Source organism: Brachionichthys hirsutus, chromosome 18 (genome assembly GCF_040956055.1).
Source record: "Brachionichthys hirsutus isolate HB-005 chromosome 18, CSIRO-AGI_Bhir_v1, whole genome shotgun sequence".
Classification (NCBI taxonomy): domain Eukaryota; kingdom Metazoa; phylum Chordata; class Actinopteri; order Lophiiformes; family Brachionichthyidae; genus Brachionichthys; species Brachionichthys hirsutus.
In genome coordinates this window covers 11,572,660-11,589,453 of record NC_090914.1, presented here as the reverse complement: position 1 = coordinate 11,589,453, position 16,794 = coordinate 11,572,660, and the positions used below count along the sequence as shown (strand labels likewise).

Sequence of the window (16,794 nt, the reverse complement as noted above, 5' to 3'; positions counted from 1 at the left end):
ACAATGTTTCAGAGCAAGAGCCATGGAAATCTGCATTCAAAAGTCAGCCATCATTGTTTTTACCCAGAAATCCCTCGTCGGGAGGTTTTCATTGCTCTTGCCTTTTGCTTGTGATGATATTTTAAAGAAATAAAGTTTTCTGCTTGTTTTTTTTTTTAAACCCTAACACACAGTTTATTAAACACATGGTGCTTTATTTCCTTCCTGTTACTGGTTTTCATTTCGACATGATGCATTTCTAGCTGTTCGGTTCTCAGGTTAGCAGGTAATGAAGTAGAATGAGTACGCAGATGCGTGTAGAAACGGACGCTTCCCGTTTTACCAGTGTATTTGTCCTGCAGGCGTATCTGTGCAGCCTTTGGCTTTGAGAAATGATGTCAGATATGACGAAACGCTTCTACCATCACACTCATAAACACGAATCCCCAAAGAAAGTGAAGGAAAACCTGAACAAACTTCTCCAACGCCGGCCCGTCCAGGCAGGTGTAATTCGCCAAGAAGTTCAACTTCTCCAGCTGGAAGTGGTTCCGGTTGTTGCTCTCAGCTTCCCGCTCCAGCAGCTGGAAGATGGTGGCCCCGATCAGCAGGTAGGTGAAGTGGGCCAGAGTCAAAAGCGCAGCCCAGCTCACTTTGACCTGGACCAACTGGAACCTTGCCATCGGCCTCCTCAAGCGCTGGAACCACAAGCTCGGAAAACAAGGCTGGTCGCTTGAGAGAGGACAGACGGCTCATGTCTCGCGCCCCGGCGTCCTCTTCCTCCAGAGGGACGGGGAAATGATCCGAAGCGTAGCGAACCGGAGGACCGTCCGAAGCTACACCATCTCAATCCAACCTTCTTCTTCCGACTGCTGAGTGCATGTCGGGAGGGGGGTATTTGTGTGTTGCCTTGGCAACGGTTGAAGTCCTTCTCTCCATTAACGGCGACATCTGGACACCCACATGCACGTCCAACTAGTTCCACTAATGAGGAAGCGGTGGCAGCGTCTTGTCCGAAGAACAAAAGTTAATGTTTGACCTGAAGCCAGAGACCGTCCAGAGACGCCACGCGGGGACTCATCTCCACAGACGAACATGCAAAGGTCACGTTTTTATACACGATTGGATTCCTTAATCCAATCATTGATCGGCACATGAAAGCGAGATAAATGTCGTCTGGCGTCGAAGCCGCATTCAGAGGTCAGATGAAGAGGAGGGAAAGGGCATTTCAAAGCGGTGAAGAGAGAACGACTCGGCCTTCATGGATTCAGATGAGGTGGCCAGTGTTAGGAAAGTAACTAAAGTAACTAGTAACTTACCCAACACTGAAAATGGCATGTAAAAAAAAAAGAAAAAAGAAAAATCCTCTGGAGTATGAGATGAAAGAATCCAAAGAGCTCCGGTCTCCACCGTCAGCAGCCTGGTGTCCCGACACCCACTTTAAACACGCCCCCATTAATACGCAGGAATTCATAGCAAAATTATTGATTCAAAACGGGTACACAAAAGTCGTCGCGCTGCTTGGACGCTACACAACACGCCGTGCTTATTTCTAATTTGCCAGTTTACGTATTGGGTCAAACTGTCTTTACGACATCAACAGAGTTTAGACTCATCATTTATGCTCTCGATTCACAAAAACATAGACGTCATCATTCCCTTTGGAGATCGACGGGATCAAACCCCGTCCTTTGAGCTCTGACATGCTGCAAGGAGAAATAACCTCTATAATCTACCACCCAGCGAGACGGGGGCTCGGTCATATTAAATGGAACACTATGCTAGCACGCTGAGCCGTCACTTAGCTAGCTCCTGCTATGTAGCAGGTATAAAGGCAGTAGTTGTACCTCCTGCATCACATTCACAACTAAAGACTTTTAAATACACCCATGTTGTGAAGAAAGTCTCCGATGTGAGTGACAGAAAAAAAGAATAAGGCTCTTTCTCCCGGGCAACTCTGGATGCAAAGTGCGAAGCTTCCTGCCATACGTCAAACAAATTAACGCAAAGGCCATGCAAACGTGTCGTCCTAGTGTCCACAGGTCGCCTTGTGTTTGGGTGTGTGCGCCGGGGAGCTCTGTCATAGAGGATATACTTTATATTCAGGCCTTTATCTGCTCTATCATAGAGGATATACTTTATATTCTCATCTTTATCTGCTCTGTCATAGAGGATATACTTTATATTCAGCCCTTTATCTGCTCTGTCATAGAGGATATACTTTATATTCAGGCCTTTATCTGCTCTGTCATAGAGGATATACTTTATATTCAGGCCTTTATCTGCTCTGTCATAGAGGATATACTTTATATTCAGGCCTTTATCTGCTCTGTCATAGAGGATATACTTTATATTCAGGCCTTTATCTGCTCTATCATAGAGGATATACTTTATATTCTCATCTTTATCTGCTCTGTCATAGAGGATATACTTTATATTCAGGCCTTTATCTGCTCTGTCATAGAGGATATACTTTATATTCAGGCCTTTATCTGCTCTGTCATAGAGGATATACTTTATATTCAGGCCTTTATCTGCTCTGTCATAGAGGATATACTTTATATTCAGGCCTTTATCTGCTCTGTCATAGAGGATATACTTTATATTCAGGCCTTTATCTGCTCTATCATAGAGGATATACTTTATATTCAGGCCTTTATCTGCTCTGTCATAGAGGATATACTTTATATTCAGGCCTTTATCTGCTCTGTCATAGAGGATATACTTTATATTCAGGCCTTTATCTGCTCTATCATAGAGGATATACTTTATATTCAGGCCTTTATCTGCTCTGTCATAGAGGATATACTTTATATTCAGGCCTTTATCTGCTCTGTCATAGAGGATATACTTTATATTCAGGCCTTTATCTGCTCTGTCATAGAGGATATACTTTATATTCAGGCCTTTATCTGCTCTGTCAGAGGGTATACTTTATATTCAGGCCTTTATCTGCTCTGTCATAGAGGATATACTTTATATTCAGGCCTTTATCTGCTCTGTCAGAGGGCAGACTTTATATATATAGGGTAGAGTAGACTCTTTCTTCACGCGGGGCGTGGTCGTACATTTAGCACGGCGTTGATCGGCTCTGTCAGAGGTACCTGTGGAAGTACAGTCAGGACTCAACGGAACACAGTCCGGGCTGTAAACCGGACGCTAATAGACCACTTACTGCACCTTTGGTTCACCTTTGCACCTCACCTTATTTGACTTTCAAACTCTCCTTCCATCCAGATGTGGAAGCTTGTCTTCCCGCTCTCCTGTTGGCGGTGAGCTCAGAGCCACAAGTAAAATAAGAAGAACATCGATACCCAACATGCATCAGCTGCCTCCTCGGTTTCATGTTTCAAGGAGATCTTGAATGACTGTCTTCAACGCAGACTTTGGAATGTGAAGTAGTATTTTCTATTTTCTAGTAGTGGATTACACCTGCTTTCCCGTTTCTTCTTCCGGTCTTTGGAGGGGACAGACGCTAGCTTTTGTCTTGTCTTTCGTCTTGTCCCGTCTGTCTGCTGACGTTTTCCTTGGACTCGCTGCCTGCCCCGCTCCCCAAAATAACTGAACTCATGGAATAGATTAGTTGGTCTGTCAGTTCGATTGAAAAGATTTTTTCCGTCAAGGAGCGGCAACACAGGGTGGGGGGGGGGGGGTGGGGGAGGGGGGCAGATGGGACCTTTGCGGTCCCACAGCCAATAAGCCATCTCCATTTCTTCTGTGAAAAAATAGGATCAATCTCACTATGAGACAAACTAATCAATTCATGATTTTAGTTAACAGGAGAGCAGCGGGTCCAAGAAAAAAGAGACGGGGGGGGGGGGGGGCAGGAGCAGAGCACATTAGCCCCAGAGTTAACTTCTCTCCGTGGGATTCAGCATGAAATGCCAGGAGAGAAACTGCTTCATTTTATTTCATTAGAAATAGAGATCAGCTCTGAAGACAAAGACAAAACCGTTTCTATTAATTATGGTTTTATTGAGAAATGAAAATCGAGGCGCTCTAAAGTAGGCCTTTTACGAAGCTCTGCTACACCTGCAATGAAACGCATCCAGGCAGAAGCCTGACAGCATTCATCGCCGGGCACGTCAGCGCTTCCTGTTAGCATCTGTCTGCTCCGTCCTCTGATATCTTAAGACAATATTTGTCCCCGTCAAACAGACGCTGTGAGCTGTGATTTATGCCGTTCTGTCACTGGGATCAGGCACAATGACTTGTGTCACCTGACGTGTCCGATGACGTGTCCGATGACGTGTCCAGACTCGTTTTAGTGAGGTGGGCCTGAAATCAGTGAGAAACACGAAGAATATCAAACATTCTGGAAATAAGCACTAAAAAAGCTTCTTGATCTAACAGAGAGACTATCTTTGTACTGAGACAGACAGGTTTAGCTCTAATAGCAGTCCGTCTGTCTGTCTGTGTGTCTGTCCGGGCCCTAAAGAGCGACACGTGGGCGAGAGAACGTCAGAACCAAGGGGGGGAGAGATTGTGGAGCCATGAAGGGGTGAAGTAAACACTAGGGGTCGGGTCAGTGAGAGATCCATGCAGCATAAGACTGATAGAGGTGAAGGATGGCAAGGCATTCTGCCACTAGAGGGCAGCACTGAACTGCAGCGTGGACCCGTGTGTGTGTGTGTGTGTGTGTTACCTGTCCTGCTGAAGAGGATTTGTCTGGCTCTCACGAAGGCCAGGACGCCAGCATCGAGCTGCTGGTCTCCAGTCAGGGGGGCGGAGGGGAGCGCCCGGCTGCTGCTGCTCAGGAAGGAACGCGGTTTACTGCGGTTTCATTCCGGAGCGTAACGAGGAACACGGTTTACTGCGGTTTCATTCCGGAGCGTAACGAGGAACACGGTTTACTGCGGTTTCATTCCGGAGCGTGACGAGGAACACGGTTTACTGCGGTTTCATTCCGGAGCTTAACGAGGAACACGGTTTACTGCGGTTTCATTCCGGAGCGTGACGAGGAACACGGTTTACTGCGGTTTCATTCCGGAGCGTGACGAGGAACACGGTTTACTGCGGTTTCATTCCGGAGCGTGACGAGGAACACGGTTTACTGCGGTTTCATTCCGGAGCGTAACGAGGAACACGGTTTACTGCGGTTTCACTCCGGAGCGTGATGAGGAACGCGGTTTACTGCGGTTTCATTCCGGAGCGTAACGAGGAACACGGTTTACTGCGGTTTCATTCCGGAGCGTGACGAGGAACACGGTTTACTGCGGTTTCATTCCGGAGCTTAACGAGGAACACGGTTTACTGCGGTTTCATTCCGGAGCGTAACGAGGAACACGGTTTACTGCGGTTTCATTCTGGAGCGTAACGAGGAACACGGTTTACTGCGGTTTCATTCCGGAGCGTGACGAGGAACACGGTTTACTGCGGTTTCATTCCGGAGCGTGACGAGGAACACGGTTTACTGCGGTTTCATTCCGGAGCGTAACGAGGAACACGGTTTACTGCGGTTTCATTCCGGAGCGTGACGAGGAACACGGTTTACTGCGGTTTCATTCCGGAGCGTGACGAGGAACACGGTTTACTGCGGTTTCATTCCGGAGCGTGACGAGGAACACGGTTTACTGCGGTTTCATTCCGGAGCGTAACGAGGAACGCGGTTTACTGCGGTTTCATTCCGGAGCGTAACGAGGAACGCGGTTTACTGCGGTTTCATTCCGGAGCGTAACGAGGAACGCGGTTTACTGCGGTTTCATTCCGGAGCGTAACGAGGAACACGGTTTACTGCGGTTTCACTCCGGAGCGTGATGAGGAACGCGGTTTACTGCGGTTTCATTCCGGAGCGTAACGAGGAACACGGTTTACTGCGGTTTCATTCCGGAGCGTAACGAGGAACACGGTTTACTGCGGTTTCATTCCGGAGCGTAACGAGGAACACGGTTTACTGCGGTTTCATTCCGGAGCGTAACGAGGAACACGGTTTACTGCGGTTTCATTCCGGAGCGTAACGAGGAACACGGTTTACTGCGGTTTCATTCCGGAGCGTAACGAGGAACACGGTTTACTGCGGTTTCATTCCGGAGCGTGACGAGGAACACGGTTTACTGCGGTTTCATTCCGGAGCGTGACGAGGAACACGGTTTACTGCGGTTTCATTCCGGAGCGTAACGAGGAACACGGTTTACTGCGGTTTCATTCCGGAGCGTGACGAGGAACACGGTTTACTGCGGTTTCATTCCGGAGCGTAACGAGGAACACGGTTTACTGCGGTTTCATTCCGGAGCGTAACGAGGAACACGGTTTACTGCGGTTTCATTCCGGAGCGTAACGAGGAACACGGTTTACTGCGGTTTCATTCCGGAGCGTAACGAGGAACACGGTTTACTGCGGTTTCATTCCGGAGCGTAACGAGGAACACGGTTTACTGCGGTTTCATTCCGGAGCGTGACGAGGAACACGGTTTACTGCGGTTTCATTCCGGAGCGTAACGAGGAACACGGTTTACTGCGGTTTCATTCCGGAGCGTGACGAGGAACACGGTTTACTGCGGTTTCATTCCGGAGCGTGACGAGGAACACGGTTTACTGCGGTTTCATTCCGGAGCGTGACGAGGAACACGGTTTACTGCGGTTTCATTCCGGAGCGTGACGAGGAACGCGGTTTACTGCGGTTTCATTCTGGAGCGTAACGAGGAACACGGTTTACTGCGGTTTCATTCTGGAGCGTAACGAGGAACACGGTTTACTGCGGTTTCATTCCGGAGCGTGACGAGGAACGCGGTTTACTGCGGTTTCATTCTGGAGCGTAACGAGGAACACGGTTTACTGCGGTTTCATTCTGGAGCGTAACGAGGAACACGGTTTACTGCGGTTTCATTCCGGAGCGTAACGAGGAACACGGTTTACTGCGGTTTCATTCCGGAGCGTGACGAGGAGCACGGTTTACTGCGGTTTCATTCCGGAGCGTGACGAGGAACGCGGTTTACTGCGGTTTCATTCCGGAGCGTAACGAGGAACACGGTTTACTGCGGTTTCATTCCGGAGCGTAACGAGGAACACGGTTTACTGCGGTTTCATTCCGGAGCGTAACGAGGAACACGGTTTACTGCGGTTTCATTCCGGAGCGTAACGAGGAACACGGTTTACTGCGGTTTCATTCCGGAGCGTAACGAGGAACACGGTTTACTGCGGTTTCATTCCGGAGCGTAACGAGGAACACGGTTTACTGCGGTTTCATTCCGGAGCGTGACGAGGAACACGGTTTACTGCGGTTTCATTCCGGAGCGTAACGAGGAACGCGGTTTACTGCGGTTTCATTCCGGAGCGTGACGAGGAACGCGGTTTACTGCGGTTTCATTCCGGAGCGTAACGAGGAACACGGTTTACTGCGGTTTCATTCCGGAGCTTAACGAGGAACGCGGTTTACTGCGGTTTCATTCCGGAGCGTAACGAGGAACACGGTTTACTGCGGTTTCATTCCGGAGCGTGACGAGGAGCACGGTTTACTGCGGTTTCATTCCGGAGCGTGACGAGGAACGCGGTTTACTGCGGTTTCATTCCGGAGCGTAACGAGGAACACGGTTTACTGCGGTTTCATTCCGGAGCGTAACGAGGAACACGGTTTACTGCGGTTTCATTCCGGAGCGTAACGAGGAACACGGTTTACTGCGGTTTCATTCCGGAGCGTAACGAGGAACACGGTTTACTGCGGTTTCATTCCGGAGCGTAACGAGGAACACGGTTTACTGCGGTTTCATTCCGGAGCGTAACGAGGAACACGGTTTACTGCGGTTTCATTCCGGAGCGTGACGAGGAACACGGTTTACTGCGGTTTCATTCCGGAGCGTAACGAGGAACGCGGTTTACTGCGGTTTCATTCCGGAGCGTGACGAGGAACGCGGTTTACTGCGGTTTCATTCCGGAGCGTAACGAGGAACACGGTTTACTGCGGTTTCATTCCGGAGCTTAACGAGGAACGCGGTTTACTGCGGTTTCATTCCGGAGCGTAACGAGGAACACGGTTTACTGCGGTTTCATTCCGGAGCGTAACGAGGAACACGGTTTACTGCGGTTTCATTCCGGAGCGTGACGAGGAACACGGTTTACTGCGGTTTCATTCCGGAGCGTGACGAGGAACACGGTTTACTGCGGTTTCATTCCGGAGCGTGACGAGGAACACGGTTTACTGCGGTTTCATTCCGGAGCGTGACGAGGAACACGGTTTACTGCGGTTTCATTCCGGAGCGTAACGAGGAACACGGTTTACTGCGGTTTCATTCCGGAGCGTAACGAGGAACACGGTTTACTGCGGTTTCATTCCGGAGCGTGACGAGGAACACGGTTTACTGCGGTTTCATTCTGGAGCGTAACGAGGAACACGGTTTACTGCGGTTTCATTCCGGAGCGTAACGAGGAACACGGTTTACTGCGGTTTCATTCCGGAGCGTAACGAGGAACACGGTTTACTGCGGTTTCATTCCGGAGCGTGACGAGGAACACGGTTTACTGCGGTTTCATTCCGGAGCGTGACGAGGAACACGGTTTACTGCGGTTTCATTCCGGAGCGTGACGAGGAACACGGTTTACTGCGGTTTCATTCCGGAGCGTGACGAGGAACACGGTTTACTGCGGTTTCATTCCGGAGCGTGACGAGGAACACGGTTTACTGCGGTTTCATTCCGGAGCGTAACGAGGAACACGGTTTACTGCGGTTTCATTCCGGAGCGTAACGAGGAACACGGTTTACTGCGGTTTCATTCCGGAGCGTAACGAGGAACACGGTTTACTGCGGTTTCATTCCGGAGCGTGACGAGGAACACGGTTTACTGCGGTTTCATTCCGGAGCGTAACGAGGAACACGGTTTACTGCGGTTTCATTCTGGAGCGTAACGAGGAACACGGTTTACTGCGGTTTCATTCCGGAGCGTGACGAGGAACACGGTTTACTGCGGTTTCATTCTGGAGCGTAACGAGGAACACGGTTTACTGCGGTTTCATTCCGGAGCGTAACGAGGAACACGGTTTACTGCGGTTTCATTCCGGAGCGTAACGAGGAACACGGTTTACTGCGGTTTCATTCTGGAGCGTAACGAGGAACACGGTTTACTGCGGTTTCATTCCGGAGCGTGACGAGGAACACGGTTTACTGCGGTTTCATTCCGGAGCGTGACGAGGAACACGGTTTACTGCGGTTTCATTCCGGAGCGTGACGAGGAACACGGTTTACTGCGGTTTCATTCCGGAGCGTAACGAGGAACACGGTTTACTGCGGTTTCATTCCGGAGCGTAACGAGGAACACGGTTTACTGCGGTTTCATTCCGGAGCGTAACGAGGAACACGGTTTACTGCGGTTTCATTCCGGAGCGTAACGAGGAACACGGTTTACTGCGGTTTCATTCCGGAGCGTGACGAGGAACACGGTTTACTGCGGTTTCATTCCGGAGCGTGACGAGGAACACGGTTTACTGCGGTTTCATTCCGGAGCGTGACGAGGAACACGGTTTACTGCGGTTTCATTCCGGAGCGTAACGAGGAACACGGTTTACTGCGGTTTCATTCCGGAGCGTGACGAGGAACACGGTTTACTGCGGTTTCATTCCGGAGCGTGACGAGGAACACGGTTTACTGCGGTTTCATTCCGGAGCGTGACGAGGAACACGGTTTACTGCGGTTTCATTCCGGAGCGTAACGAGGAACACGGTTTACTGCGGTTTCATTCCGGAGCGTGACGAGGAACACGGTTTACTGCGGTTTCATTCCGGAGCGTAACGAGGAACACGGTTTACTGCGGTTTCATTCCGGAGCGTAACGAGGAACACGGTTTACTGCGGTTTCATTCCGGAGCGTAACGAGGAACACGGTTTACTGCGGTTTCATTCCGGAGCGTAACGAGGAACACGGTTTACTGCGGTTTCATTCTGGAGCGTGACGAGGAACGCGGTTTACTGCGGTTTCATTCCGGAGCGTAACGAGGAACACGGTTTACTGCGGTTTCATTCCGGAGCGTGACGAGGAACACGGTTTACTGCGGTTTCATTCTGGAGCGTAACGAGGAACACGGTTTACTGCGGTTTCATTCTGGAGCGTAACGAGGAACACGGTTTACTGCGGTTTCATTCCGGAGCGTAACGAGGAACACGGTTTACTGCGGTTTCATTCCGGAGCGTAACGAGGAACACGGTTTACTGCGGTTTCATTCCGGGGCTTAACGAGGAACACGGTTTACTGTGGTTTCATTCCGGAGCGTAACGAGGAACACGGTTTACTGCGGTTTCATTCCGGAGCGTGACGAGGAACACGGTTTACTGCGGTTTCATTCCGGAGCGTGACGAGGAACACGGTTTACTGCGGTTTCATTCCGGAGCGTAACGAGGAACACGGTTTACTGCGGTTTCATTCCGGAGCGTAACGAGGAACACGGTTTACTGCGGTTTCATTCCGGAGCGTAACGAGGAACACGGTTTACTGCGGTTTCATTCCGGAGCGTAACGAGGAACACGGTTTACTGCGGTTTCATTCCGGAGCGTAACGAGGAACACGGTTTACTGCGGTTTCATTCCGGAGCGTGACGAGGAACACGGTTTACTGCGGTTTCATTCCGGAGCGTAACGAGGAACGCGGTTTACTGCGGTTTCATTCCGGAGCGTGACGAGGAACGCGGTTTACTGCGGTTTCATTCCGGAGCGTAACGAGGAACACGGTTTACTGCGGTTTCATTCCGGAGCTTAACGAGGAACGCGGTTTACTGCGGTTTCATTCCGGAGCGTAACGAGGAACACGGTTTACTGCGGTTTCATTCCGGAGCGTGACGAGGAGCACGGTTTACTGCGGTTTCATTCCGGAGCGTGACGAGGAACGCGGTTTACTGCGGTTTCATTCCGGAGCGTAACGAGGAACACGGTTTACTGCGGTTTCATTCCGGAGCGTAACGAGGAACACGGTTTACTGCGGTTTCATTCCGGAGCGTAACGAGGAACACGGTTTACTGCGGTTTCATTCCGGAGCGTAACGAGGAACACGGTTTACTGCGGTTTCATTCCGGAGCGTAACGAGGAACACGGTTTACTGCGGTTTCATTCCGGAGCGTAACGAGGAACACGGTTTACTGCGGTTTCATTCCGGAGCGTGACGAGGAACACGGTTTACTGCGGTTTCATTCCGGAGCGTAACGAGGAACGCGGTTTACTGCGGTTTCATTCCGGAGCGTGACGAGGAACGCGGTTTACTGCGGTTTCATTCCGGAGCGTAACGAGGAACACGGTTTACTGCGGTTTCATTCCGGAGCTTAACGAGGAACGCGGTTTACTGCGGTTTCATTCCGGAGCGTAACGAGGAACACGGTTTACTGCGGTTTCATTCCGGAGCGTAACGAGGAACACGGTTTACTGCGGTTTCATTCCGGAGCGTGACGAGGAACACGGTTTACTGCGGTTTCATTCCGGAGCGTGACGAGGAACACGGTTTACTGCGGTTTCATTCCGGAGCGTGACGAGGAACACGGTTTACTGCGGTTTCATTCCGGAGCGTGACGAGGAACACGGTTTACTGCGGTTTCATTCCGGAGCGTAACGAGGAACACGGTTTACTGCGGTTTCATTCCGGAGCGTAACGAGGAACACGGTTTACTGCGGTTTCATTCCGGAGCGTGACGAGGAACACGGTTTACTGCGGTTTCATTCTGGAGCGTAACGAGGAACACGGTTTACTGCGGTTTCATTCCGGAGCGTAACGAGGAACACGGTTTACTGCGGTTTCATTCCGGAGCGTAACGAGGAACACGGTTTACTGCGGTTTCATTCCGGAGCGTGACGAGGAACACGGTTTACTGCGGTTTCATTCCGGAGCGTGACGAGGAACACGGTTTACTGCGGTTTCATTCCGGAGCGTGACGAGGAACACGGTTTACTGCGGTTTCATTCCGGAGCGTGACGAGGAACACGGTTTACTGCGGTTTCATTCCGGAGCGTGACGAGGAACACGGTTTACTGCGGTTTCATTCCGGAGCGTAACGAGGAACACGGTTTACTGCGGTTTCATTCCGGAGCGTAACGAGGAACACGGTTTACTGCGGTTTCATTCCGGAGCGTAACGAGGAACACGGTTTACTGCGGTTTCATTCCGGAGCGTGACGAGGAACACGGTTTACTGCGGTTTCATTCCGGAGCGTAACGAGGAACACGGTTTACTGCGGTTTCATTCTGGAGCGTAACGAGGAACACGGTTTACTGCGGTTTCATTCCGGAGCGTGACGAGGAACACGGTTTACTGCGGTTTCATTCTGGAGCGTAACGAGGAACACGGTTTACTGCGGTTTCATTCCGGAGCGTAACGAGGAACACGGTTTACTGCGGTTTCATTCCGGAGCGTAACGAGGAACACGGTTTACTGCGGTTTCATTCTGGAGCGTAACGAGGAACACGGTTTACTGCGGTTTCATTCCGGAGCGTGACGAGGAACACGGTTTACTGCGGTTTCATTCCGGAGCGTGACGAGGAACACGGTTTACTGCGGTTTCATTCCGGAGCGTGACGAGGAACACGGTTTACTGCGGTTTCATTCCGGAGCGTAACGAGGAACACGGTTTACTGCGGTTTCATTCCGGAGCGTAACGAGGAACACGGTTTACTGCGGTTTCATTCCGGAGCGTAACGAGGAACACGGTTTACTGCGGTTTCATTCCGGAGCGTAACGAGGAACACGGTTTACTGCGGTTTCATTCCGGAGCGTGACGAGGAACACGGTTTACTGCGGTTTCATTCCGGAGCGTGACGAGGAACACGGTTTACTGCGGTTTCATTCCGGAGCGTGACGAGGAACACGGTTTACTGCGGTTTCATTCCGGAGCGTAACGAGGAACACGGTTTACTGCGGTTTCATTCCGGAGCGTGACGAGGAACACGGTTTACTGCGGTTTCATTCCGGAGCGTGACGAGGAACACGGTTTACTGCGGTTTCATTCCGGAGCGTGACGAGGAACACGGTTTACTGCGGTTTCATTCCGGAGCGTAACGAGGAACACGGTTTACTGCGGTTTCATTCCGGAGCGTGACGAGGAACACGGTTTACTGCGGTTTCATTCCGGAGCGTAACGAGGAACACGGTTTACTGCGGTTTCATTCCGGAGCGTAACGAGGAACACGGTTTACTGCGGTTTCATTCCGGAGCGTAACGAGGAACACGGTTTACTGCGGTTTCATTCCGGAGCGTAACGAGGAACACGGTTTACTGCGGTTTCATTCTGGAGCGTGACGAGGAACGCGGTTTACTGCGGTTTCATTCCGGAGCGTAACGAGGAACACGGTTTACTGCGGTTTCATTCCGGAGCGTGACGAGGAACACGGTTTACTGCGGTTTCATTCTGGAGCGTAACGAGGAACACGGTTTACTGCGGTTTCATTCTGGAGCGTAACGAGGAACACGGTTTACTGCGGTTTCATTCCGGAGCGTAACGAGGAACACGGTTTACTGCGGTTTCATTCCGGAGCGTAACGAGGAACACGGTTTACTGCGGTTTCATTCCGGGGCTTAACGAGGAACACGGTTTACTGTGGTTTCATTCCGGAGCGTAACGAGGAACACGGTTTACTGCGGTTTCATTCCGGAGCGTGACGAGGAACACGGTTTACTGCGGTTTCATTCCGGAGCGTGACGAGGAACACGGTTTACTGCGGTTTCATTCCGGAGCGTAACGAGGAACACGGTTTACTGCGGTTTCATTCCGGAGCGTAACGAGGAACACGGTTTACTGCGGTTTCATTCCGGAGCGTGACGAGGAACACGGTTTACTGCGGTTTCATTCCGGAGCGTGACGAGGAACACGGTTTACTGCGGTTTCATTCCGGAGCGTGACGAGGAACACAGTTTACTGCGGTTTCATTCCGGAGCGTAACGAGGAACACGGTTTACTGCGGTTTCACTCCGGAGCGTAACGAGGAACACGGTTTACTGCGGTTTCACTCCGGAGCGTGATGAGGAACGCGGTTTACTGCGGTTTCATTCCGGAGCGTGACGAGGAACACGGTTTACTGCGGTTTCACTCCGGAGCGTAACGAGGAACACGGTTTACTGCGGTTTCATTCCGGAGCGTGACGAGGAACACGGTTTACTGCGGTTTCATTCCGGAGCGTAATGAGGAACACGGTTTACTGCGGTTTCACTCCGGAGCGTAACGAGGAACACGGTTTACTGTACACAAGTAGTATTTGCTTGTGTACCCAACGTATACCTCACATGGAAAGACGTTTACTTTGTAACTCAATCTGCCGTTTTTAAACTCGCCCATGCTCTCCAGCTGAGTGCGCCCACCTCCAGTCAGACGCCCCCCCCTCCAGAGGCCCAGCACGCCACGATGGGACCGCCGTCACAGGAGCGGCGCCGCCTGGAAGGAAGGTTCTGAAATACACAGAAGAGTTTCTCCGTTTGATGATGAAACGGACAGAGTTGGGTTTTTAGTATAATTCAATAGAGGCTTATTAGAAACTGACCGGAGACCCTGATCAGACGCGTTGGAGCAGTTCTCCTTGTGGCCTGCGGGGGGCTCTGCCGCTGTCCTGGTCACACCTGACGTACTGTTTGACAGGTGAGGAGAGCTATTGCTATCTATTGCTGCCGTTACCTTGGAGACCTTATCTGTATGAAGTTCTGCAGGTCAGATCAAAGCTTTCGTTGATTTAAATGTTCTGCAACTTAAAATCTGTGATTATTAATCGGATACTTTTATTCTGCAGTAAAGTTAATAATTCCTGATATATTGTATTTGATCGACGTAACTTGAATCCTGATCAAAGATAATAAACGAATATAAATTCGACAGAGCGCCGGATCCCAACGGCCGCCGCCATCTTGTGGGAGGAGCTGAACCGGCTCCTCCCGGAGCAACAAGCCCTTTTGCCCGGCAGCGTGAATGAGCTGAGCGGACCCGAGTTCTGGACCCAGCCGGTCTCGTAGTCCCTGACTGACGTTCCTCGTGTGTTCTGAGGACGTGTCTCACCGAGGTGCTGCAGCGCCAGGCGACGACGGCAGCAACTCCCCACGTGGAGAATCCGTGGCCTCCGACTCGGATTCCTGCCACAGACATCGAGAAGACGCTAAGATCCAACGCACGGCCCAGATGTTCTGACCACCAGATGTGTTGCAGCCGTCCAAGCAGCACAGAGCAAATTAAATGACATGAAATTAAAGCTGAAACCGGAGACAAAGCGGTCCTGCTGAGCGGGGACGAGAGCGCTACCTGCGTCTCCTGGCTCCACAGCTCCTGGAAGCCCTTCTGGAGCTTGGCCTTTGATCTCTCCAGCAGCAGCTGGAGGTGCTCGATCTCCGCCCGCAGCGCTTTGAGACGGCCGACGGTGCTCTTGTACCTGACGGCAGAGTTTGAGGCCGCTTCACACGCCCGACCGTCGCACACAGTCGTCTGAGAACGCAGCCGAAGGATATTTACGCATTCTTTTCTTGCTCTATGCGCCGGCGCAGGCTTTCGTCCGCTGGGTCGACCTCCTCTGCAGCCTCGGCGTGCGTTCCCATCACACCTGTGGGAGAGCTGGACATTAGAACCCACCGCGGGAACACACTCCACCTGCAGGACTCGTATTGCTGCTTCTGGGTACACCAGAAATACACACAATTCAAATATCGGTTCTGGATGAGAGCGGTCGGGCTTTTGTAATGCCTAAATACAAATACCAAGACCCCCCCCCCCCCCCCCCCCCCTCTGGCGTCAGAACTGGAGGGAGATATTTCTGTGTTTTACAACCACATTGCCCATCAAAGTATTTCCGTCACTGATCAAAGTGGGCGGGTCTTGGAGCTTCGGCCTCCTGTACGGGCGCTGAAGCGGGAGTCTCGGTCAGGTTGCCAGGTTGGAGCGTACCAGAAGCCACCCTCTGCCTCCTCTGCATCGCCAGCTGCCTTTTCAACTCGTCTGAGAGAGGGAACAAACAAGGAGATACACGATCAATCTGGAGATACACGATCGTATATTTCTACACACAGCAAGTAGCAGCTCAGTGTGTGAGCCATGCGCCATCCGTCCCAGAGTACACGGTGGAAACCAGTTCAGGAGTTCTACAGAGCCCTGCTGCTAGTGACAACATCAAAGCAAATCAAAGGAAACAAGTCAGGATAGTCGTCATCATCATCATCATCAGCAGCACATTGGCCATAAACAACAAACAGCTTCCATGAAACGTTGACATAGAACAATCATAGACCTGAAATAGAACAATCATAGACCTGACATAGATCTGACATAGACCTGACAGACCTGACGTAGACCTGACATAGGACTGACATAGACCTGACAGACCTGACATAGACCTGACAGACCTGACACAGAACTGACATAGACCTGACATAAAACTGATATAGAGCCATCATAGACCTGACATAAAACTGATATAGAAATGACATAGAACATCATCGACCTGACATAGAACTGACATAGAACAATCATAGACCTGACATAGACCTGACATAGAGCAATCATAGACCTGACATAGAACTGACATAGAGCAATCATAGACCTGACATAGACCTGACATAGAACAATCATAGACCTGACATAGAACTGACATAGAGCAATCATAGACCTGAAATAGAACAATCATAGACCTGACATAGATCTGACATAGACCTGACAGACCTGATGTAGACCTGACATAGGACTGACATAGACCTGACAGACCTGACACAGAACTGACATAGACCTGACAGACCTGACATAGACCTGACAGACCTGACACAGAACTGACATAGACCTGACATAAAACTGATATAGAAATGACATAGAACATCATCGACCTGACATAGAACTGACATAGAACAATCATAGACCTGAAATAGAACAATCATAGACCTGACATAGATCTGACATAG

At 50.8% G+C, this 16,794-nt stretch overlaps 2 protein-coding genes across 2 annotated transcripts in view; both read right to left on the bottom strand.

Annotated features, from left to right (window-relative positions):
* The window catches only part of LOC137907508 (potassium channel subfamily K member 16-like), a 1,610-nt gene extending 951 nt beyond the window's left edge, over positions 1-659 (bottom strand). The window contains exon 1 of the mRNA XM_068751851.1: positions 447-659. Within this exon, the coding sequence (XP_068607952.1) occupies positions 447-659 (213 nt within the window). The remainder of the gene's footprint in view (positions 1-446) is intronic.
* A 3,281-nt stretch (positions 660-3,940) lies between these two features.
* Positions 3,941-16,794, bottom strand: part of kif6 (kinesin family member 6) — a 51,145-nt gene continuing 38,291 nt past the window's right edge. The window contains exons 16-23 of the mRNA XM_068751835.1: positions 15,791-15,841; positions 15,362-15,449; positions 15,155-15,281; positions 14,915-14,988; positions 14,409-14,492; positions 14,230-14,316; positions 4,622-4,725; positions 3,941-4,254 (exon numbers count right to left, since the gene is read on the bottom strand). Of these exons, the coding sequence (XP_068607936.1) occupies positions 4,241-4,254; positions 4,622-4,725; positions 14,230-14,316; positions 14,409-14,492; positions 14,915-14,988; positions 15,155-15,281; positions 15,362-15,449; positions 15,791-15,841 (629 nt within the window). The 3' untranslated portion in view covers positions 3,941-4,240. The remainder of the gene's footprint in view (positions 4,255-4,621; positions 4,726-14,229; positions 14,317-14,408; positions 14,493-14,914; positions 14,989-15,154; positions 15,282-15,361; positions 15,450-15,790; positions 15,842-16,794) is intronic.